The sequence below is a fragment of the Rattus norvegicus genome, chromosome 11 (genome assembly GCF_021556685.1).
Source record: "Rattus norvegicus strain SHRSP/BbbUtx chromosome 11, alternate assembly SHRSP_T2T, whole genome shotgun sequence".
NCBI lineage: Eukaryota > Metazoa > Chordata > Mammalia > Rodentia > Muridae > Rattus > Rattus norvegicus.
The window spans coordinates 98,488,837-98,514,310 of NC_141544.1; the positions used below are offsets into that span (position 1 = coordinate 98,488,837).

The 25,474-nt window shown below is 40.1% G+C and overlaps 1 protein-coding gene across 15 annotated transcripts in view; it reads right to left on the reverse strand.

Annotated features, from left to right (window-relative positions):
• Spidr (scaffold protein involved in DNA repair) overlaps nt 1–25,474 on the reverse strand; it is a 236,145-nt gene that overhangs the window by 54,167 nt on the left and 156,504 nt on the right. For 11 of the 15 annotated variants that reach the window (XM_087576797.1, XM_087576794.1, XM_087576796.1 and 8 more), the window contains 1 exon segment: nt 23,988–24,238. In XM_087576797.1, the coding sequence (XP_087432923.1) occupies nt 23,988–24,238 (251 nt within the window). 15 annotated transcript variants of the gene reach the window in all.

The window sequence follows — 25,474 nt, forward strand, 5'->3', positions numbered from 1 at the left end:
GAACTTGCTTCAGCCTGCTTACTCCACTCTGGCCTGCAAGCCTGTATAATGTGCCTCCCAACTTCCTCCCTCTGGGGCACTCTCAGCTGGGGTGTACTCGTGCTCGCACTGCACCCCTGCAGATTGGCGTCCGTACCCTGTATCTTTCTGTTCCTCCCATTAGCAGATTGGCCAAGTCTCCTCCCCAGGAGCTCTATCATTGATCTTCCTTCCTGCCAACCTTCAATCATTTTTGTAAAAATTAAAGAAAATATTGAAATATCTTCAAATTTCTCCCCTAAATTATTCCAGAGATGTTTTCCTGAAGTCTCTTCATCTCCAAGTATGTTTATGTCTGTCCCATATAATAGCTTCCCACACAGTCTTGGCGGGCACTGACAACTCCTTTGGCCCACCTGTGTCATCTTGCTGTTCATGGTCTCTAAAGCTTCATGGGGCATCTTGTCAATATGTCTGTCTGCTCTGTAAATGTTAGAGCCCCTCATCAATCTCTTTGTTTCATTTTCATGACTGACATTATTTTTCTCAGGCACACGATGACCTCACTATTCCTTTTACTGTGCCTGGGTTACATGGATCCACTGATATGCAATGGGCATTATCTACCATATCACTGTGGAAGCGCCATGCAGCCCAGGGAGGAAAGTGTCATTCTATAGTTAGAATAGATATCACATTTGGTCATTTAAGAACAAACCCAGGGCTGTAAATATGATAGGAAAGCCTTATTTTCGCCCCACTTTTTCCCTTTCATTTTGGCATTATCAGGGATCAACATAGGGCCTCACCTGGGCCATCTTTTCCTTGATGTTCTCTGAGCCATAGATGCAGGGACGATGATGAAGATGTACAGGTTGGGGTTGGGTTCTCCGTGGTCTGTTGATTTCTATATTGTATCTAGTTGTGGTTTTCTGCAATGATCTCTGTTGTAAGGGGTCATTTCTTTGATGAGGTAGTAATTACACTTATCCAGAAATGGTGGGCTAATCACCATCCTTTCCTTTTGTTATTGCCAATATTCCAAGCTCAAGGCTCATTTTATATTTTCTCTTATCCAAATGTAGAACCAGACATGTTGCAAAGGAGACCTGGTTGTGGTTGCTAATGGTAGTTTACCTCTACCCTAGAACGCTTTAAATAGATAGAGCTGGGCAAAGTGTTCACATATAGTCTCATACATGTCAATACACAATTACTTCTGTATATTCCCATCCCATTCATCTACCTGTTTTGAAAACCATGAGATGTAGACTACCTCGAATTCTTACTAAATAATGTGTTCACTTTTATTTTTACCCTCTCTGTGTTTGTGACTCAAATTCAACATGCCTAAAATGAAGTGTTCTCTTTTAAGAGCTCTCCAGTTCAGTTTTCTCCTGGATTCCTCATCCCATTTAATAGACTAGCACTAGGGTGCTAACCAAACCTCAGAGTTCTTCCATACCATCCTTTCATGTACCACTAATCACGGTTAGATCATTCCATCTTCTAATTGTTACAACATGTTATACCTTTTTACTTACCAGCTTGCCTTCATAAAGGAATTAGAGCTTTTTTTCTCCTCTATTAGTATTTATAACTAGTTCCTCCTATGTTCCAAATTACTAATAGCCATGTAAGACACAAAGATTGAAAATTCAAAGGTCTTACCATATTGTTTCAGTCTTTATGACTGAATCTCAATGCTACCCATTCTATACACTATATACTTTTCTGGCACCCTTGCCCTAACCACATCTCCACCCCAGACCTCCCAAACCTGTTCTCTCCTGCCACGATCTTCCCACACACTTGCATGACTTGCTTATTCATCTCCTTTATTATTTTGCTCTTTTTCTTCAGTGAGACTATGTGGTTGATTTTCAGGTAAAATTGAGTGTTGACTCAATCTAGTAGTTACAAGCATCTTTAAGTCTTTCTTTCCTATGAAAGCCAGAGAACTGTGCAAATTTATGCCAAAAATGGTCCCTGGAGCTCTCTAGTTCCTATTGCTTCCCCATTAATACTCTAAGCTAGGTCATCTCCCTGACAGGTTGGTTTCCTGAACAGCCTGGCTTGGTTTTTGGTCCCACTCTTGCACGTGTACATTTCATTTGTTCTTCAGTACCCAGAACAATCTCTTCAAAGCACAAATCAGATTCCAGCCACTGAATTCTGAAAACCTTGAAGGTGCCTCATCATCTGTAGAACAAAAGCCCAAACTCCTGTCCTGTCTTTCTCTGTGCCCCTCTGTCTTGGTTTCCTAGAACTACCACATTCCTGGCACATAAATCAGACCATACCGTGGACTTTTATACCATGGACCATACCATGGCTCTATGTCTGGGATGTGTGTTTTCTGTAGTTTCTCATGGCTGCTCCACTTTGCAATGAGGCCCCAGACAAAGGGCTTCTTAAGCTTTTCTGACTGCCATTTCCAGGTGACTGTGGCTCCAATCATATATATTATTCCACATGACAGTGTTTTTTTTTTCCTACATGGTAATAATTACTGTTCTATATGAGTTCAACCTTTACCAAGGCCAGATCATCTTCTAAGAGCTGTGTGTGGGTTGTCTCATTAGCATACATCACCTCCATTGCACAGATGGCAAAAGTGAGGCCCCAAAGAGTTATTTCCATATTCATATACACACATGCTATCTCACTGCATATCTCTGCTCCACTTAAAGAAAACTTGAGAGTATGGCTTATCTCTCTCTCTCTCTCTTTTTTTTTTCTTTTCTTTTTTTTGGAGCTGGGGACCGAACCCAGAGTATGGCTTATCTCTTGTCCTTTGCTCTATATGCTTAATCCTACAACATAAAATACCTTATAAGTACTTAGGGAAAAAATAACATGATCATACCCATCACCCTGGGAATACTCTCTCCCTGAAAACCCCTTGTGTGATACTGGTAAAGTATAGATATTCTAAGGATACACACACACACACACACAGAGAGAGAGAGAGAGAGAGAGAGAGAGAGAGAGAGAGAGAGAGAGAGAGAGAAAGAGAGAGAGACAGAGAGAGAGAGACACACACACAGAGACAGGGACAGAGAGGCAGAGACAGAGACACAGAGACACACATACACACACACAGAGAAAGAGAGAGAGACAGAGAGAGACACACACACACAGAGACAGGGACAGAGAGGCAGAGACAGAGACACAGAGACACACATACACACACACACACACGGGGGAAGAGAGAGAGAGAAGAGAGAGAGAGTGAAGAGAGAGAGAGAGAGAGAGAGAGAGAGAGAGAGAGAGAGAGAGAGAATCTTTACCTTCCATTTAGGATTTATGCTATTTAGTCGCCTGATCCAAATCTTCTTGGTGTGCACTTTAAACCTGTGATACTCATAGCTTTTTCCTCATTGGCTATTCTCACAGGACTGGCTTAATCACCATTGTGCCTAAGCATAATTGTGAGGTACAATCATGGCTACAGACCACTAACCAGCTCTCTGTCCCAGCGGTTAGCCAAAAAAGACTGAAGCTGGTGTCCTCAGGATCCACAAATGGGAACGCCACACTGTAAACCTCTGTTGACACAGTGACAGAATTTAAGCATCAGTTAAACGCATCTCTGTGTCACTAACTCTGATGATTGACCTGAAAAGAAATGTATATAGCTTAACAACACATCACTGGGGAAAAAGCAGACCATTACTGAGTGGTTAGCATATGGTACTATACAAGGTCAGAAGGTACACAGACAGATTTTAACTTGCCTGTTACAGGAAGGAATATCTTTCTAATGGAACAGTATCATAAACATTAAAGCTCATACAATTCCATGTATTCTAATACAAATGATTTTTTGTTGTGTAATACATACAGAAAATGTTCTATGAATGAAGAAATTTTAGCTTTATCTAGGATACAAAGTTCATAACAATAGACTTATAAAGAAAAGTAATATAAAACAGAAATGGAATATTGTACATATAAACCACTCAACTGCTAGTATTTTCTTTTAAGATAAGTAATTATGGATTACAGGCTGAATTTGGTGAAAATACTATGTATGTATGTATGTATGTATGTATGTATGTATGTATGTATGTATATATGTATCTCATGTATGTGCCTGGTGGCTGCAGAGGTTGAAAGAAGATGTCAGATCCCCTGGAGCTGGAGTTGTGGAGCTGTGAACCATACATAGGTGCTGGAAAGTGAACCTGGGTTCTCTGTAAGAGCAACAAAGATTATTCTTCTTCTTTTTTTAAAAAAGTATTTATTTATTTAATGTATGTGAATACAATGCCGCTGTCTTCAGACACACCAGAAGAGGGCATCGGGTCCCATTACAGATGGTTGTGAGCCACCATGTGGTTGCTGGGAATTGAACTCAGGACCTCTGGAAGAAGAGCAGTCAATGCTATTAACTACTGAGCCATCTTTCCAGGCAGCAAGAAGGATTGTTAAATAGTAAACTATCTCTCCAAGAAACAAATTCTAGATCTGTGCCTGGAGCGGACCGTGTGCCACAGCTCTCCATATACAAATCCTGCCAGAAAAGAGCTTGTCTCCCAGGAGTGATGACACAGCAAACAGCACAGGTGAGACTACCACTTTGTCTCAAATACCTAGATTTAGATTTAAAATTACTTCTTATAATGCTGGTAGAGGATGTTAAGAAGGACATAAATAACTATCTTAAAGAAATACAAGAGAATATGGGTAAACAAGTAGAAATCCTTAAAGAGGAAACACAAAAATCCCTTAAAGAATTACAGGAAAACACAACCAAACAGGTGAATGAATTGAACAAAACCATCCAGAATTTAAAAATGGAAATAGAACCAATAAAGAAATCACAAAAGGAGACAAGCCTGGAGATAGAAATCCTAGGAAAGAGATCAGGAGTCATAGATAGAAGCATCACCAACAGAATACAAGAGATTGAAGAGCACAGAAGATACCATAGAAAATATTAAAAGAAAATGCAAAACGACCCTGACCTAAAACATCCAGGACATCCAGGACACGATGAGAAGACCAAACCTAAGGATAATAGGTATAGAAGAGAGTGAAGACTCCCAACTTAAAGGGACAGTAAATATCTTCAACAAAATTATACAAGAAAAATTCCCTAAACTAAAGAAAGAGATGCCCATAAACATACATGAAGCTTACAGAACTCCAAATAGATTGGACCAGAAAAAACATTCCTCCTGTTACATAATAGTCAAAACACAAAATGCACAGAACAAAGAAAGAATATTAAAAGCAGTAAGGGACAAAGGTCAAGTAACATATAAAGGCAGACCTATTAGAATTACACCAGATTTCTCAACAGAGACTATGAAAGCTAGAAGATTCTGGACAGAAGTCATACAGACCCTAAGAGAGCACAAATGCCAGCCCAGGCTCCTATAACCAGCAAAACTCTCAGTTAACAAAGATATTCCATGACAACACCTTTCTACAAATCCAGCACTACAAATGATAACAGATGGAAAAACTCCAACACAAGAAGGAAAACTACACCCTAGAAAAAGCCAAAAAGTATTCTTCTATTGATAAACCCCAAAGAAGATAGACATACAAACATAATTCTAACACTAACAACAAAAAAATAGGAAACAACAATCTCTATTCCCTAATATATCTTAACATTAATGGACTCAATTCCCCAATAAAAAGACATAGACTGACTGGATACATAAACAGGACCCAGCATTTTGCTGCATACAGGAAACACACCTTAGTGACAAAGACAGAAACTTGCCCATTGTAAAAGGCTGGAAAAAAAAATCCAAGCAAATGGTCCCAAGCTGGAGGAACCATTCTAGTATTGAATAAAATAGAGTTTCAACCAAAAGTTACCAAAAAAGATAAGGAAGGACACTTCGTACTCTTCAAAAGAAAACTCTACTAAGATGAACTCTCAATTCTGAACATCTATGCTCTAAATGCAAGGGAACACCCATTCATAAAAGAAACTTTACTAAAGCTAAAGCACACACTGAACCTTACACAGGTTCTTGGGATTGGACTTGCATCACTGGTCCTAAAGCTGCTCAGTTTGCATGACAAGTACCTCTACCCTCTGAGTCATTTTCCTGGTCCTACTCTTCTTAGCAATTCCAGTGTTAGCATAGACTTCGAAGACTATAATCTTTAAAAATGTCTCAAGTAAATTTGCTGAATTTAATTTTGCATCAAAAAAGCAGAAATAAATTTGACTAATCTTGTAAAATACAAGTATTAAAAACAAGTCATGCATTAGAACAGCAAGTAGAACACAGAAAAATAAAAATTGATTTTGTTTGTTTATTAAGAGTCTAATATCTGAAAAATATTTAGAATGCATAACTACTTCTTGTATTTAATTAAATTTCCCTTTAAATCTTCAAATCACATCACAAAAATTCAGGTTCTGTTTGTTTTCGTTTTTCCAACCAGGTTTTCTGTGCATCCTTGGTTATTCTGCAACTCCCTCTGCAGACCAGGCTGGCCTCGAATTCACCATTTCCCTGCTATAAACTTCAGCTTTAATACTACTAAGAAATATATAGAAACTTTTAGATTTTAGAGAACTCTAAATAAAAGACATTGAAAATAATATTTAATGAATGAAATTTTATGCTCATAAAGATTTGTTGATTTCCTCTACTTCTTTCAAAACTTTTACTTGTTTCTAGCAAGTTCTTTCTGATTCTTTTGGCAAAGATGAAAGCTCTGTCACCTTCTATGGGACTTCCAGCTCTGCAGAGACTGAACAACCAACAGTCCTGCTGGAGGTCCCTGGTAACTTGGAACCTGTCAATCTGAAGCATAGCTGTGTGCTCCTCCTGCTAGTCTAAAGGGGCAAAGTTCAGGGCCAGGTAGATTAGCCAATCCGTTTGTGAATTCAACTTCTGACACCTTCCCCTCACACTGAGTGGACTAGAGACAGAAGCAGTAACAACAGTGTCAATTCCCTGGGGTCAGCTATGGTTTTGGGTACAAAAGAACTCTGGCCACATAGAAGATGGCTCCCACAAGGGTCTGGCTACTTGGTGCTGCTTAGAAATTCTGTTTTTAAGTGGTCATGATTCTATGACCCACTTAAATCTTTTTTTTTAATTTTTATTTATTATATATGAGTACACTGTAGCTGTCTTCAGACACACCAGAAGAGGGCATCAGATCTCATTACAGATGGTTGTGAGCCACCATGTGGTTGCTGGGAATTGAACTCAGGACCTCTAGAAGAGCAGTCGGTGCTCTTAACCTCTGAGCCATTTCTCCAGCCCCACTTAAATCTTTTTAAGTTGCAGGGAGGCAAGTTCATTATTACCAAACCTGACACATTCATAATGTAGTCAATGAATGAGGAGTAAGTCTTGGGTAGAGAAACTATATACTCTCCCCTGAACATCTCACCACACACATTTAAAGGGCAAAACACAAAAGGATGAACAAATAATGCATTAAGAGATGCCTGTCTACAAATATGCCCCCTCCCTCTCCCTCTCTTTACTATGGCACAAACTTTAATGTAATGTGGCCATTTTTGTAAAAGTGGGGATTCTGATGTCAAAATGTTTTATTTATGGGTCTTTTATATACAATTTGCAGTCATATCTGATAGAAAGAATATCTTCAGTGAAGCTGGAGAGATGGCTAAGTGGGTAAAGTTCTTGCTATTGAAGCATGAGGGCTTGAATTCAGATCCCTAGCACTCATGTGAAAAGCCCAGGGTGGCAGTGCCTGCCTGTAAGGCCAGTGCTGGAGTTAGGGGAGACAGGCTGTATTGGCTAGTGTTATGTCAATCTGATGCAAGCTAGAGTCATTTTAGAAGAGGGAACCTCAAATCAGAAAATTCCCGTGTCATATCTGCCTTTGAGTAAGCCTGGGGTGCATTTCCTTGATTGACGTGGGAGCATCCAACAAAACTGTGGGTGGCACCAGACTGATGGCGCTGGGTGACATCAGAAAGCAGACTGAGCGAGCCATGAGGAACAAACAGGACAGTAGGTTGTGCTGTTGCAGTCAGAGCAGCTCCTGCCTTCAGTACTGAGTTACTGCCCTGAGTTCCCTCAGTGATACATTACAAGCTACAGATACATGGAATAGCTTCATGGTGCTTTCTGGACATCTAGTCTATTAAATGTCTGAGCTCCAGCTTCTGTGAGAGACCCTGTCTCAAAAACTAAGGTTTGTGGTGTGTGTGTGTGTGTGTGTGTGTGTGTGTGTGTGTGTGTGTGTGTGTGTGTGTGTGTCTGTCTGTCTGTCTGTCTGTCTGTCTCCAGGCTACCCATCAATAAGAAAGGCAGATACCTCTACACTTGCACATTCGTGTGAACACCACACAAATTTAGCTTAGTTTTATAGGATTCACATGGTAAATACAACACCCACCCCCACATGTAAACATACATGTGTATACCACATGTGTGTGCCATACACAGATACATACTTAGCTTTATAGGGTTCACAAAATTAACATGACACTCCTACATTTACCCAGATAGGCAGAAAACATAAGGCATAATGAAATAAATACATGCATATATTTGTTTGAGGTGATGAAGAATGCAGTTAGTAGAAGAATCTATTTGACCACTGCCATGCTTGCTTCTTAAGTGAAGGCTGCAGATATGAATGAAAATGTTTCCTAAATTGATGAGGTTTAGAACTCTGTGAGTCCCACACAAGCCTAAGTATTTAAGTTTGGTCCCAGAAGTCATAGGAGAAAGAGAGAATAGAGTCCTGATATTTGTCTACTGGCCTCCATTCATGTGCCCAGGTATTCTCTGTCTTTGTCTGTCTCTATCATATATTTATGACAAGCTAAATTAAATAAAAAAGTAAACAAAGGATGAAACGGGTCAGGTCACCAGAAAGCCCTCCTTTCTACGTCTCCTGACTGCATCAGACAGATACATGCTCTTTCATCATCTTTCCCTTCTTATCACGTCTACATCAGTCTTAAAAAGATATATAAAAAGTTGTTGTCAAAGGCCCAGTGGTTAGGAGTGTGTGCTGCTCTTTTAGAGGACCAAGATTCTATTCTTAGCACGCAAATCCAACAGCTCACACGTACCTGTAACCACTCCAGGAAATCTGATGCTGTCTTCCAACTCCAATGGGCATAATGAGAATACCCATACTCGAGTGTGTGCGCGTGTGCATGTGCGTGTGCTCACACACACACACACACACACACACACACACACACACACCCTAAACACCCCCCACCCCACCCCTCCGCTGCCATCTACAGCAAGGAAGAAGGTCTGGACGCTGAGATCACATTCTGCTCTTTTTCAAGGCCTATGCCCTCATGAGGAAGAACATTGGAATCGTTCCTAGTTGCCAAAGGAAGTGAGATTAACAACAGAACACTACTTACTTTCTCATCTCATCAGAGTTTAAGATGACTGACCTTTGTTTCAAATGTTTCTTACTCATCAAGGAATAGCATGCTAAGAGAAATGCTAATTTACTTAATTGCTGGTCATAGATATCTGTTTTGACAGTTAAGTTCTTTCCAGGTAAAAGCTGACAATTACTGTATTGCTTGTGAGGCAAGTGAAATTAGTTCTATTTAAAAATCACCTATAGGAGTCAATGTTGGTTCTTACCAGAGTGAATAGTTGAGAATAACTTCTTTGTGAGCGTGGCTTTGGGATCTGAATCTGTAGCCTCATGTATGCTAATAAAGTGCTACGTTAGTGAGCTATATTCTCCAGCCCCAAAATAACTTCTTATATTGTAAATGGGAAATAGCTTGGGTAACTACTTTCATTAAGGCTAACTGCCCCTTGCCTTTGTCAGCTTTAATGTTCATAGTTAGACAAACCTAGCTCCATGTTCCATTTCAGCCTAGGGTAGGTCTTCAACTTCAGAACCCTTTTGGACAGTGGGCATCTCGCCCCTTCTACAACTGATGTGTATATGCCCCGAAGGCATATATGGAAAGTTTGAGTGCTTTATTTCAGATCATCTTCTAAAACCAAACAAATAAATGAGAAGGGATATAAAGACCACACTCCCAACACTTAGATGTTCAAGTTCCTTCCCTCTTGAATAGTCAAAAACATTGAACAGAAGAAAAGATTCATTGATGTTCTATGGACAAAAGGTTTTTTCATGACTTCAACTTAAAGTAAATATAATGTGTAAACTAATCACAGGAGAATAGGACTCAGAATAGATTTACTATTTTGCAAATATTGAAAATCTTGAAAATCTGAGGCTAATCTTTGGACTCCACATGGTGGAACAAGTGTAAACTGTCCTCTGACTTCACTCAGGCACCATGGCACACGCATGTCTCCTCCAAAATAATTAATGCTGAAGGGTCAGCCTGACAGTTCTGTGGCCATTACCCATGCACAACCTGAGCCATGAACACAAATCAAAGTTGGATAATGTTGCTTTTATTTTGAGTTCTGCCAGATCTAGCCCCTGCCTGAGTACCGTGTGTTAGCTCTCCAATATTAGGAAGCCAAACTTCATTGAGTGTTTGGAAGAGATTAAATGAACCAGTAGGGTAAATCACAACATAGGATATATCACTATTATAACAAATATTTTCACGTTAAATAATAAAATATGTTGCAAGAAAGTATTTTCTGGCCTCACCTCCATTTCTCTAAAAATAGTGAGATCCAGAAGGCCTCCCTCATATGTTCCATTTGGGTGCTGGGATGGGGGATGTGTGTACAGATTTCCCTTTCACATCTGTGACTCCTGCAAAATATCTGGCAGTACATTCAGTTCTGTGTCTTAACACTCACAGGGCCAATTCTAAAATCATGTTATAAATGCTCATGGCTATCATCACCTAACTAATCTAAGACCATTGTAGGTAAACGGCTAATTCTAGGTGCTGGTTTGCTTAGAAGGACATACAGTTTGTTATGAAATTTAAATCTGAAATTCATTGTAAGTGATACCTGTGTTGCTTTAAAAACATCTTTAAAGGCTTTGGGGCAGTCCCAGATACAGCCTCAGCTCTGTGAGCTCACCCAAGGGCAGGACCGAACACTTTTACATCAGGACAGCCCCCACTGCCTACAAGAACAAGGAACAGGAAAATGAGATCAGCCACACAGGCTGTGCGTGCTAGTTGAGTGAGAGGTTTGTTTCTTCTTCTTCTCTGCATCTAGTACTTATTCTGAGTATGGCAGCCAAGACAGATAGATGCATGGATATCTAAGGGAAGCCATGATCCAGAGGACATTTGAGAATAATATTTATAGAAAAATCAAGTCACTGGAGTACTTCCCACATTTATTATACTATAAAGTAGCGTGTGAAATTATAACCATCTTTCTCCGTAATGCTGAGAAATCTGAAGCTACAAGCAATAAGTAACCCAGTGTCACATGCTTGAGTCAAGATCCAAGATGGCATTAGAGTGTAGACCTTTTATTACATATCTAGTGTTCTTTTTCACTAACCTCTACTGCTCTTTTTTATTTTTTTGGAATTTACATTAATTCTTGCTTTCATTTTATACTTTTTATTTTTATGCTACTTGTGTTTTTTCTTTTGGGGTGCTTCTACTTCTCCTCACTTTACTCCCAGCATCAAGAGGAAGTATCCAAGGAAGCACAAGGCGATACATACACTGCTCATGAAAGCAAAGGGCAGTAGAAAGGAAACGAGGCAGAGAGAGGGAGAACAAAGGGGAACAGAGGCTAGGAGAACAATAACCAGACATAATGATAGTTGGTTTACAAAAGAAGCAGAGCTCACTGGATACTGCCCCCCCCCCCAAAAAAAAGTAAGGGTAAAATTACATAGTTCTTTAGTAAAAGTTTTAGTTTTTTATCTTGGTTCAAAAATCTGAAGTGACCTACATTGGTAGTGGTTAGGTGCTGAGGACCACAAACTCCAGGCAATGTGCATGGTACATGAAGTTATGTACCCCGGCCTGAATAATTTTATCATTACATTATCTGAGAGGGAACATGCTTAGAGAAGCTTAACATTTCAGAGTCATTTTATATCATGTGGCAGGGACCAGATGCTATGAAAATTAATATGAGTTAACTAATATACTATATTTACTAACATGCTTATTGTATGTTAATATATAATGTACCACTGTAATTTCAGTTTTTGAAGGTAGTTAAAAAAACCAAAGCCCATACCTTTCATCACTGTTTTGATATGCAATGTGTGAAGTTAGAGCTGAACCTACAACAGAGGTTAAAAATCCCATCTTTATTGCCAGTACAAAGAAACATTTAGACATCAAGACATACTTAAACAGATCAGAAGCTGGCAAATTACGTCCTGTGGACTAAATATTCACTTCTACCATTTTTGTGGATGAACATCTACTGGACCACAACAGTGCCATCTATTTATGTGTTATTTCTGTGTCTGCTTTAGATGGCTGTTGGGAATAGAGAAACTGGCATGGCCTGCCAAGTCTAAACACTGCGTTTGTCCATGTTATACATGAAAAAAAAAAATCAAGACAGGGTAGTCCAGCCACTTCATCTGTCTACCTCATTAACTTTAAACTACTTCTGTGAGATGGTAAGGGTAATAGCTGAGGACTCATTTACCCTAACATATGAATTACTAAATCATTTATACTGTTCATGAATGGGAAGAAAACTTCGTAAAAATTTCCTTAAACGGCTGAAATGGCTGCATCTCTTTACACACAGGCTGCCACACTCACAAAAAGAACACCAGTCCTTCTATTTTCACAAATAACTCATTAAGCACTTTTCAAAGGCCTAAGCTCTCTTTGTGAACAATGATAACGATTCACAGAGCAGGCTATTTAAGAAAACTGGCAAAACTGTCCTATTTTAATCTCTAAACAAGTCTCAGTCTCTCTCTCTCTCTCTCTCTCTCTCTCTCTCTCTCTCTCTCTCTCTCTTAATAAACCTTCTTATTTAAGAGGTTTTTCATTTTGGTAGATAGAAAGAAAAATATATACATTCTAATTTATCCTAAATAAATGGCTCACATAAAAAGTTAATTTTTGCCTCTAGGGAGTTTACCCAGAAAAGCCACAGTAATATGAATGATTGTTAACTTAACTAGAAATAGTTGGTTAATTTATTCTCTATCCCCCAAATGATGATTCTTAGTTGTGTTTGAAACAATAATGACTTTCCCCATCTGATTTAAAATATCAAAAAGAATAAAAATCCTTGGTAGCTAGGGTCTGGCTCTGCATGAATGCACCATCCAAAGATGACTAGTTTAATAGGAAGTGGGTTATATTTTGGAGTCTTTGGTTTGTTTTTGCAGTATGGAGTGGAATAGCATCCAGGGAGCATTAATGGGGACATTCTCAATCACATCACATGACTGCACAAGTGGCTTTATGTAAACAGCCCTAGTGGCTTCATGAGTAATAAAACCTGTTTCCGTCAGAAGCCCTTTGTCATGCGTAAGAGACCTGTACACTAACAGGCAGGCCTGGCTCCTATTAACCAGCTACAGCTGGAACATTGTTATAAAAAGAATTAATGAAAACACAAATGCTAACTTCTCAACTTCTCCCACGTCAAGGCTGTACTAAGACAGCCCCTTCCAAAGGCTCTGAGTGAATGATCTAGCTGGATCTGGTTCCCTGAAGTTGTTTACTGAACAGTATGTGCAAGGAATGTGCCAAGCACTAGTGGTCGGGCGGAGTTTCACATGGTCTGCTAATGCGAATGCCTCCCCACCCCCACCCTCACCCCCGGAAGATCTTGGATTGATTTCTGCAGCAAACAGGAGACAGAACAATTTCAAAGGCAAAGGGAGAAGATCCTCAGTAGTCTGTTCTCCTTCCCCCCTCCTTCCCCAATCCCTTTCTCTCACCTCTCTTCTCATTTCTTCCTTTTGAGAAAGAGTCTCGGGTATCCAGGGCTGGCCTCAAACTTGCTGTAGCGCAGAGGATGATCTTCAACAACTGCTCTTTCAGTCTCTGCCTTCTGAGTGCTGGGATTATAGACATGTACCTCAATGCTCATTTTCCCATATACACAAACACATACAATATGCATGTATATAGGGGTAAGCAGTTACTCTCTCTTCATTCTACAGGACTTGCCTTGTTCTTTAAGATGGAGTCTATAACTGGGACATGGGCTTTGATGAGCAGGCTAGACTGGCTGACTAAGGAACCCCCAGGGCTCTTTTTGTCTTCATCTCGCCCCAGTGTTGGTAACACAAGGGCACCTCATGATGCCAGTTTTATGTGCGTGCTGGGAAATGATCTCAGGTTTTCATGCTTGTGCACTTTACTAACTGAGCTTGCTCCCTCGCTCCCAGGTTCTCTGATTTAAAAACAAGCAAACAAACAAAGCGTATGGGTGTTTTGCCTGAATGTCTGATCATCACTGTGTGTGCATGGTGCCCATATAGGCCAGATGAGGGCATCAGCTACCATGGAACTGGACCATTGTGAGAAGCCAAGTTAATGGAAATGGAATCCAGGTTCCTTGGAAGAGCAGCAGATGCCCTTACCCTCTGTGTCGTCTCTGTAGCACAGTTGGTTTTTTATACAGACCACAGGCAGCATAGGTTGGTCTCAAAATTCTGACCACCCTGCTTCAGTTGCCAGAGTACCGGGATTACATACATGTGCCATAACATGGGAAAGTAATTTCTTAAGATTACTTACACAATCATTAAGTCTGAGTTATGGCAATGCCTTAGCATATATTTTAAATTCTTTGTATGCTTTTTAGAGCTTTGAGATAGACACTGGCTGTGTAGCCTAGGCTGGCCTGGACTTTTTGATGTTCCCAAGAACTAGGATCGAGAAGTATGCCATCATAGCGGACTCTAAATTCTTAAGGAAGACAATTTCTTGCTGACTTATCTTCTAAGAGGAGCATTCTGATAAGCAGATAGTCGCTATCTTTACATGGTAAAAGACATCCAGGTTTTTAATACTGAATGGGGCTGTGAGATTTTCTACCAGTTTTTCATGTCACCCGTGGACTGTTCTATGCTACGAGGATGCCCTGCCATGATATGGACCACAATGTTTGTTGACAGAAAAAAACATGTCTTCATAACTTTTTTTTATTTCATCTTGTACTAAATACAAATATTGAACAGGGTCAAGATTAAAATAGAGGGTATATGAATTATTTCATATCATAGAGATTAATATAATCTTAACATTTTAATAGGTTTGAAATATCAAATTAAAATTTAGGGAGGTGCACTGGCATTTGGGATAGCTGGTGTTATTCAGTGAGCTGTACACGTTTTTTCCTCTGCACCCACTGAGGGACTCATGCTCAATGCCTGAGCCATTGATACCGTGCAGATGCTAACTTGTGAGTCATCTCTCCACCCAGGACTCTAACCCTAACTTCTATCCTCTGGTTCAGCCTTCCACCAGGGGGTCCTGTTTTCCCATTTTTATTTATTTATTTATTTATTTTTATTTTTTTTCGGAGCTGGGGACCGAACCCAGGGCCTTGCGCTTGCTAGGTACCACTGAGCTAATTCCCCAACCCCCTGTTTTCCCATTTACACTCATCTTTGCACACACCTAGGGAATTAAGAGGCCTTAGTACTGATGGAGAGACGCGATTAGTGGTTAGAAGTAAGTAGCCTTTGCCTTATTCTGGCTTATTCCTTAACTAGTCCTCTGAAGGCCTATGTGGTCATTTCAATAAAATGGCTCTTATTAGCCCACAGGGAAGAGCCCTACTAGGAAGTGTGGCCTTGTTGGAGAAAGTGTGTCTCAAGTCACTTCCTGCTGCCTGCAGATCCAGATGTAGAACTCTCAGCTCCTTCTCTAGCATCATATCTTCCTGCATGGTACCATGCTTCCTGCCATGACAATAATGGACTGAACCTCTGAATTACAAGCCAGCCCCAATTAAATGTTTTCCTTTATAAGAGTTGCCATGGTTATGGTATATCTTTATAGCAATAAAACCCCAAGACAGTCCTTCTCTTTCACAGCAGCTAAGTAAATTTCCCATTGGAAGTGGTAAATTTCTAACCTTAAGTCAAATTGTTTTACATACTGTCCTCAAGGCTGTCTTCCCAATATTAGTTTTCAAGTTACTTATAGTCTTTGTACACAGTTGTTCACAGCAGCTTTATTCATAATAACCAGAAACTGGAGCAACCTAGATGCCCCTCAACTGAAGAGTAAAGAGAATGTGGTACATCTACACAGTGGAATACTACTCAGCTATTTAAAACCAAGGTCATCATAAAATTTGCAGGCAAACTGATAGAATGAGAAAATATCATCCTGCATGAAGTAACCTAGACCCAAAAGGACATGCATGGTGTGTACTCACTTATAAGTTGATATTAGCTATAAAGTACAGGACACCCACACTACATGAGCTGAGAGCCTCCACCCCGCAGATGACAGAAACAAATGCAGAGACCCACAGCTAAACATTACATGGAGCTTGTGAAATCTTGTGGAAGATTTGGGGGAAGGAATAAGGAACCTGGAGAGGATAGGGATTCTATAAGATGACCAACAGAGTCCACTTATCTGCCCTTGGGGTGTACCAGAGACTGAACCATTAATCAAAGAGCTAAGCTAGACCTAGGCCCCTACCTGCCCTCTGCACGTTATATCGCAGATGTGCAGCATGGGCTTCATGCAGGTTCCCACAACAACTGTGGTGGGAGCTTACCCTGACTATGTTGCCTGTCTATGGATCCTGTTCCTCTAACTGGACTGCTTTGTCTAGCCTCAGTGGGAGAGGACGTGCCTAGTCCTGCAGTGATGTGAGGACCTCGGTGGGTTGGTATCCATGTGGTACCTTCCTCTTCTCATAGGTGAAAGAGAGGCTAAATTGAGGGAGGGGCCACGTGAAGTGGGAATTGAGAGGAGAAGGGGGCTATAAACAGGATGTAAAGTGACAAACAGAATGTAAAGTGACTAAATAAATAAATTAATGGAAAAAGAAAAAAAGATTCCAAGAAGCATGGAATTCCGGCAAAAACTTATGGAGTAGGCAGGCAATAGAGCTAAGGAACAGAGTTCTCACCAAGTGGCTAATCATTTAGCAAGTGTTCAATTTCATTAGCTACCAGGAAACCGCCAACTAAAATTTGTTTTAAGATTCCACCTAACCCTGGTCAGAATCACTATTGTCAAGAAAACAAAACTGGAATTTTCTACTTTCCCTAGCTTGCTGCCATCTACAAACACGTATGTTGCGTTCAGACCTGTGGCCATATAGCTCTCTTCACTTTGTGAATCCTCTTTGCCTGGCCTAGCTCTAGACCTGTGCTTTAGGAGTCATGTTTCTGTGTTTCAGTTAAACCAGCTTTACCTGGCCTCGCTTGGGTTGCCCTAGTGTAATCTAATAATGAAGGCTAGATTATTACATCAGACACACACACACACAAAAACAAACCTATTAGTGGTCTGAACAACTTTTCCCCCATCAAACCCACTAGTCTTATGGAAGTATTCTGTAATGACAACGCTAGATAAACCTTAGGGCACAAAATTTAAAAGAACAATAATAAACCTTATCAAAGAGGTCAATCAATTTAAGAAGATACAAACACTTCACCAAACTCCAAGAGGATAACAATAAATGTTTGAGTGGTGTTCAAGAAATTACAAATATACAGCTGAATATAATAATGAAGATAATTGAGGACTGGGAAACTGAATTTACTAAAGAGGCACACATACTGAAGGGGACACAAAGCTAAAATGACGATGGAATTGAAAATATCAAAATCCCAGTTAGAAAACTCAGGTAAAGCTCTACACAGATAATGAATCAGGCAGAAGATAGACTATCAGGACTCAAAGATATACTAGAGAATGTAGACAAAATAAGCAAAGAAAATTAAAAATTAAAAAGCACAGGATAGGAACATACAAGAAATGTTGGACACCATCAAAGTCCAAATATTGAAATTATAAGCATAGATATAGAATCTCAGGTCAAAAGCAGAAGCTAGATCTTTAACAAGGTTATAGAGAAAAACTTCCCCAAACTAAGGAAAGACACACCCACACAGATACAAGAAGCACACAGAAACCCATTAAAGAAACATTTTAAGACATATCATAATTACTCAGAAGAAAAAAAAATATTGAAAGCTGCAAGAGAAAAAACACGAATTATGTAAAAAGGAAAGGTCATCAGAATAGCACATAGTTTCTCAACTAAAATGCTGAAAGTGTTAAGTGCCCGGAGTTACAAGTTCTAGAAGACTGTGATTACTCTAACTTAAGAATACTGTACCCAGCAAAAGTGTATGCTATAGATGAAAGAGAGAACTCTCTATAATCCCAATAGCCTTAAAAACATCACATAGGACAGAAAACTGCTATGAAGAGTACTGACAACACCACTCTGGATTGAAGAGAGGGTAATAAGCACAGCCAAGACGATGTAGAAAGAAAACAAATGAAGTCACAATGTTTAAAACAGCCACAGCAAACAACACAAACCAGCAAAACTATCAAAATGACCACAAAGCAATACACCTTCCAAAAAAGACTATAAATATTAATAGCCTCAGTTCTTCAATAAAAAAGAACAGACTAGCTGAATGAATTAAGAAACAAAAATCCATCTGTCTGTTGCCTTAGCTTTAAAAATAGGCACCCTCTAAACAAACAACAATGTCCTGACAAGACGTGACATAACTAACAAAAAGATGGACGCCAGGAATGGAGTATCACAGGCTACTTGTCGGTGTCTTTGGCTATGCCTCAGAACCCAAAGGTTAAGATCCTGCTGCTGGATACTCCACTTACTTGAGTCAGAGAAGAAATCAAGCTAGTATTGATCCCTAAGCTTCACTACTACTGGCTGGCTTTCATAATTTTGGAAGGTGTGGTACGTGCTACCAGAAGAGAACAGCACTCAACATAGGAGCACCGCTAGGAGCCCCGCTAGGAGCCCTGCAAACAACAGCCGGGCAAAATGTCCACTGATGCAAAAGTGGAACAAATGTCATGGGAGTAATTAAGTGGCTTTTGATTAGGCTTTATACATGTGGATGTTTCCCCTGCATGATGTCAAGGCCAGAAGAGGGCATCATTACCTTCTGGAACTGGAATTACAGATTGTTGTTAGCCAATATGTGGACACTGGGAATGGAACACTGGTCTTCTGCAAGAGCAACAACTGCTCTTAACCACTCCCTGAACCGTCTGTTGTTGCATATACTTTTGCTTTCACTGATGTACACTTGCATGTGTGTGTGTGTGCGCGCGCGCGCGTGTGTGTATGTGTGTGTGTGTGTGTAGGTTACAAACTTTACATTAGAAACCATATCGTGAAAGCCTGCTCTGTTGGTAATTGCTTATAATCCCAGTACTTGAGGGGTAGACACAGAAAAATGTGAAATTCAAGGTCATCCTTGGCTACACAGTGAATTCAGGGACAGTCTGGCTTACATGGGATCCTGTGCTCTCGTTCTCTCTCTCTCTTTCTCTCTCTCTCTCTCTCTCTCTCTCTCTCTCTCTCTCTCTCTCTCTCACTCTCTGTCACAAACAAACAAACAAACAAACAAACTACTACTACCACTACAATAAATAATATGGTAAATGTATCTTTAAGGCAAATATACTAATCATTATTTAATTTTATGTATGTAAAAATACACACCCATATATAACATATGCACAATAATTACTATATTAGTAATAAGTAAAGGACAACTCCCTTTCTATATTGGAAGATTCATAAACCTCACTGTCTATAATCACTACAAAGAAATCTCTAGGTGCCCAAAGCAGCAGTGGCCCTCTTCTCAAAACCAAGGCCAAATTACTCAAAAGTTCAATTTCCCACATAGTCCAACCAAGTATTACACAGGAAGGGCATTCTTTTGCTGCCCTAGGACAGTGTTAAACAGTATACAAGATGTTCTACCCTGCTACTTGGGGACTTTATATTCCATTCCATTTTTCATTTTTTCCATCAGCAAGTAAGAACTTCATCCATCCAAAGGAAATGTTATTTAGTCTCAGAGTCTACAACAGCACACATACTACCAAAAATGTACACAGATACCATATCCACGCCAACTGAGTAACTAAATGTTATCTTTCAAAGTTTGTATCTGGTCTTCCTGTAACGTTCCACAAATATATTCTTCTTTTTCATGACCTGTCAAAATTCTAAAGTATAGATAATGCCAAACATAATCATTGGCATATCAGACTTGAGTTTTCTTCTCTTCACTCAACAAGTGCAACAGGTACCAGTGAAGGACACATAGGATGGCTTTTAAGACATGCCGTGATAACTCTAGGGAATAGCTGCAGTCAGTGCCACCTTTGTGTGTTAGAAGTATATACTCAGTATCTGGCAGGCGATGCTTTATCAGGATGTTCCTAGCTACGACCTTATTTGTATGTCTTTGTTTAAAGCAAAACTAAAATACAAAAATAATCTATATCCAATCTAGTTCTGTCTTTGATAATTTATCTACAATTTCCAGAGTGAAGAACAGAGAGTCTATAAATCCAATGAATTATTCATTTACTCTAGGCCTCAGTTGGATTTCTAAACATTTATGATATTTTCAAATAGAATACTACTCACTTGAAGATCAACTACAAACAACACAGATGTATTCTCACTGGAATTAGAAGGTACCACCAGGAAGTAGTAGGATTGTTGAGCTCACACTGTTTGATGAATGGTATATATATTTTCTCTCTTTTTTATTACTCATTTTATTCCTTTACATTTCAAATGATATCCCCCTTCCCAGTTACCTCGTCAAAACCTCCTCATTCCAGACTCCCTCTCCCCATCCCTTTAGCCTCTATGAGTGCTCCTCTACCCATTTGCCCATTCCCACCTCACCCTTCTAGCATCCCTGTACGCTGGGTCATCAAGCCTCCCTCCCCTCCCATTGATGTCAGATGAGGCCATCCTCTGCTACATATGTATCTGCAGTCCTGGCTCCCTCCATGTATACTCTTCGGTTGGTGATTAAGTCCCTGGGATCTCTGGGTGGTTCAGGGAGTTGATATTGTTCTTCTTATTGGGTTGCAATCTCTTTTAGCTCCTTCAGTCCTTCCCCAAGCTCTTCCATTGGGGTCCCCTGGCTCAGTCTGATGCTTGGCTGTGAGTATCTGCATCTGTATGGGTCAGGAGCTGGAAGAATCTCTCAGAGAACAGCCATATCAGCATGTCAGCAAGTGCTTCTTGGCATCTGCAATAGTGTGGAAGTTTGGTGTATGCAGATGGGATGGATCCCTAGGTGAGGTGGTTTCCAGATGGCCTTTCCTTCAGTCTCTGTTCCACTTTTTGTCCCTGTCTTTCCTCTGAACAAAACAATCCTGAGAGTCTGTCTACATCAGTCAGAATGGGTAAGATCAAAAACTCAGGCAACAGCAGATGCTGGTGAGGATGTGGAGAAAGAGAAACACTCCTCCATTGCTGTTGGGACTGCAAGCTGGTAAAGCCACTTTGGTAATCAGTCTGTCGGTTCCTGAGAAAACTGGATATAGTTCTAGCTGAAGACCCACCTATACCACTCCTGGACATATATCCAAAATATGCTCCAACATATAAGAAGGACACATGCTCCACAATATTCATAGCAGCCTTATTTATAATAGCCAGAAGCTGGAATTAACCCACATGTCCCTCAACAGAAAAGTGGATACAGTAATTGTGGTACATTTACACAATGGAGTACTACTCAATTATTAAAAACAATGACTTCATGAAATTCGCAGGCAAATGGATGGAACTAGAAAATACCATCCTGAGTGAGGTAACCCAACCACAAAAGAACACACATGGTATGCACTCAGTGATAAGTGGATATTAGCCCAAAAGCTCGGAAAAACCACAATATAACTCATAAACCATATGCAGCTTAAGAAGAAGGAAGACCAAAGTGTAGATGCTTCAATCCTATATAGAAGGGGGAACAAAGTAATCATAGGAGGTATAGAGAGGTAGGGACCTATGAGTGAGAAAGGAGGGGAAGAGAAAAAAGGGGGACAGGAACTGCTATTGGAAGGGACAGGAGAGAAGTGCAGATGGTTAGGAAATTGAATAGAAACATATAGCAGTAGGGGATGGAGAACTGGGGGTAGCCACTAGAAAGTCCCAGACTCCAGGGAAGTGAGTGGCTTCCAGGAGCCAACTGAAATGACTTTAGCCGAAATATGCAACAAAGGGGAGAGAGAACATGTACAGACCACCTCCAGGACACGGCCCCTAGTTAGGAATGGGGCTACCCATATATCTCCAAATTTTTAGCACACATACTTTCAATTTGTATTTTGTTGTTTTGAGAGCATAACCCTCAGTCAATGAAGTTTCTAGCCATTTGAAAAAACAAAACAAAACAAAACAAGACAGATAAACCAGGAAGTGCCTAAATCTGAAGACAGCCCTTCCATGGCTCCTTTAAGCAAAGTACTTGGGATCACAGTTAGGCCTTTGCTGATAGAACCACCTACCACAGCAGCCCTTGGCCACAGGAGACTACTTAAAATAGTTGGGTTGGTAAGTGGCTTAGTAGGCAAAGTTATTGTCAAGTCTGAGCTCAATCCCCAGGATAAATGTGAAGGTGACAGAGAACTGATTCCCACACATTGTCCTCTGACTTCCATATACATGCAGTAGCACACACACAAGCTCATATTTACACACATAAATGAATCATGTAATAAAAATTTAAATTCTCACTTCTTAGTTACACTAGCCACACTTCTAGTATACAATGATTAATGAACTAGATCGATAGAGAATTTTATTAGCATCACTAGTATACACTGTTTCAAACAGCAGTCTTAGAGTTATAGACTGTCAAGTCGCCAATTAGTTTTTAAAAAATTGATACTGTAATGGTTATTTTAAGTATAGTAATACATGCCATTGCTTTTCCATAACCCTACAAATACTTCTTAAATTTGTATTACTTTCTAGAACATAAGCTAGGGAAAGCAAAAGTAAATGCAACAATTTCAGGTAGTGCAGATCCTGACAGTAGTGTGGTAGATATACCATGTATATATGGATCAGCCCATGAACATTTTTAGTAAGGCTTCTTATATATAAATGATACAAAAATCCTTTGTTATACATACTGTATATTGTGATGGCCCTTCTTGATTGTCAACCTGACTACATCTGGAATTAACTAAAACCCAAGCACCTGGGTATACCTATGAGAGATTTGTCTTTTTTTTTTTACAGATTTATTTATTTATTATACATAGGTACACTGTCGCTGTCTTCAGACACACCAGAAGAGGGCATCAGATCTCATTACAGAGGGTTGTGAGCCACCATGTGGTTGCTGGGAATTGAACTCAGGACCTCTGGAAGAGCAGTCAGTGCTCTTAACCACTGAGCCATCTCTTCAGCCCAGAGGGATTTGTCTTAATTAAATAATTTGAAATTCGAAGATCTAACTTTAATCTGGATTTTAAAAAAAAGATTTATTTATTTATTTATTTATTTATTTATTTCATGTGTGTGAGTATACTGTCACTGACTTCAGACATGCCCATTACAGATGGTTGTGAGCCACCATGTGGTTGCTGGGAATTGAACTCAGGACCTCTGGAAGAGCAGTCAGTGCTCTTTACCGCTGAGCCACCTCTCCAGTCCCTAATCTGGATCTTTTGAGATAGAATGATATACATTTAATCTGGGCCACACCTTCTGCCGCCAGCTTATATAAAGAACGTGGAAGAAGGAAGGTTTGCTCTCTGCCTGCTTGCCCTCATGCTTGCTGGCAAGTTCATTTCTTAGTGACATTACAGCCTACTTCAGCATTCCAGTATGTACTGAAGACCAGATGAGTCATCCAGCCCCATGCCATGGACTACTGGATTCTTGGACTTTCCATTGGTAGGCAGACAGCCATTGTTTGACTAGCTAGACCACAAAAATCCCATATTGATTCAGTCAGCTCTGTTCCTCTAGAGAACTTTAACTAAACATGTTCTAAATCTTAATGTAAGAAAAAGATATACAAAACAGCCTCCTTATACAGTAAATGCCACCTAGAAATTCTGCTGAGCAGAGCTTCCTTTCTTGGGGATTCTGCTGTGCTTCCCTTTCCCCATGCCTAGGTTTCCTACTCACCATGCTCCAGGTGATCCTGCATGCTCCCCTGTGAGCCTGTGTTGGCTCCTGGCACCATCTCTGCTGAGAAGAGAGTAAACTCTCTGCACTACTACTCGGACCCTGACCCCAGACCATGGGCCAGCTCTTTGGCTTTCCACAATGTCCAGAAGAGAATCCCTCAGGGGAGCACCAACGATAAGATGTTGCTCTGCCTTGTCATGTCCGTGGGTCCAGTCTGTGCCAGTGGTGGCCAGGGTATCATATCCAGTCTGTCCAAGACATGCAAAAGGAAGAGTTTCAGTTTCCCTTCTAGTACCATGCTGGCCAAAAGAGCGACATCGTTAGGTGAGTGCCAAAGCACTAGCAGTGCACTACAGAGACAGACACTCATGCTATACTGGCATCCATGCTGAAGAGTGGAGGTGGGTAAAGACAGCACAGCAGAATTTGTCCACTACCAGTGTCCTGCTATTAATTACCTCATGGGGATAGCTTCCCTTTTTGGTTTGTCCAAAAAGAACGAATACAGTTGGACTAGAAAGATGGCTCAGTGGTTAAGAGCACTGACTGCTCTTCCAGGGGTCCTAAGTTCAAAGCCCAGCAACCACATGGTGGCTCACAATCATCTGTAATGAGATCAGATACCCTCTTCTGGTGTGTCTGAAGACAGCTACAGTGTACTCATAGATAATAAATAAATCTTTTAAAAAAGAATGAATACAGTTTAATTAAAATCAGTCATTTTATTAGGTGCTTGAATGTGTAACCTGCTAATTTATATACTTTACATATTCATGTATTCTCCCCAAAACTATATAACACCGATAATTACAAACCAATGATACTTCTGTTTCATTTTATTATCTTCAAGACTCTTCTTTATATAATAATAGCTATCCTTACAATGACTCTAATTATTCTCATAGATAAAACTGAGGCACAGAGAAATTGCCTAATGTGGCCCAGCATAAAGCTGCTGAGGCAGCATGTGACACAATGCAAATGGCTACAAACCCTGTGTTATTTTACTTTGGTGTCAGTGGTATCTGCGTGCAGGCACCTTTGGAGGACAGAAGAGCTCACCAGATTCCTGGCAGCTGATGTTATTAGACACCAGGTTATCTGTGTAGGTGCTAGAAACTGAACTTGGGTCCTTTGGAATAGCAGAAGGACAGCTTTAATGCTGAGTCCTCTCTCCAGTACCCTCAAAACCTGTATTTTTCACCACTATGCTACATGGTAACTGTTATCTAACAGAACATATGTCAGTACTATCATATAGCATAAACTACTTAAAAGTATACTTTTACAAACTTCATTTTGTAATTTTAAATTTAAAACCCTCATCCACATGGGTATGCTTGTACATATTACATGGCATGTATGCAAAGGTCACAGGGCAGCTTTGGTGCCCTCCTCAAACTATCCTTTCCAGATACTTCTTTTGATAGTCAGAGAAAGATGGTTACTTATATGGGTCAAAGCAGGTGAAGGTTTACTTAGTC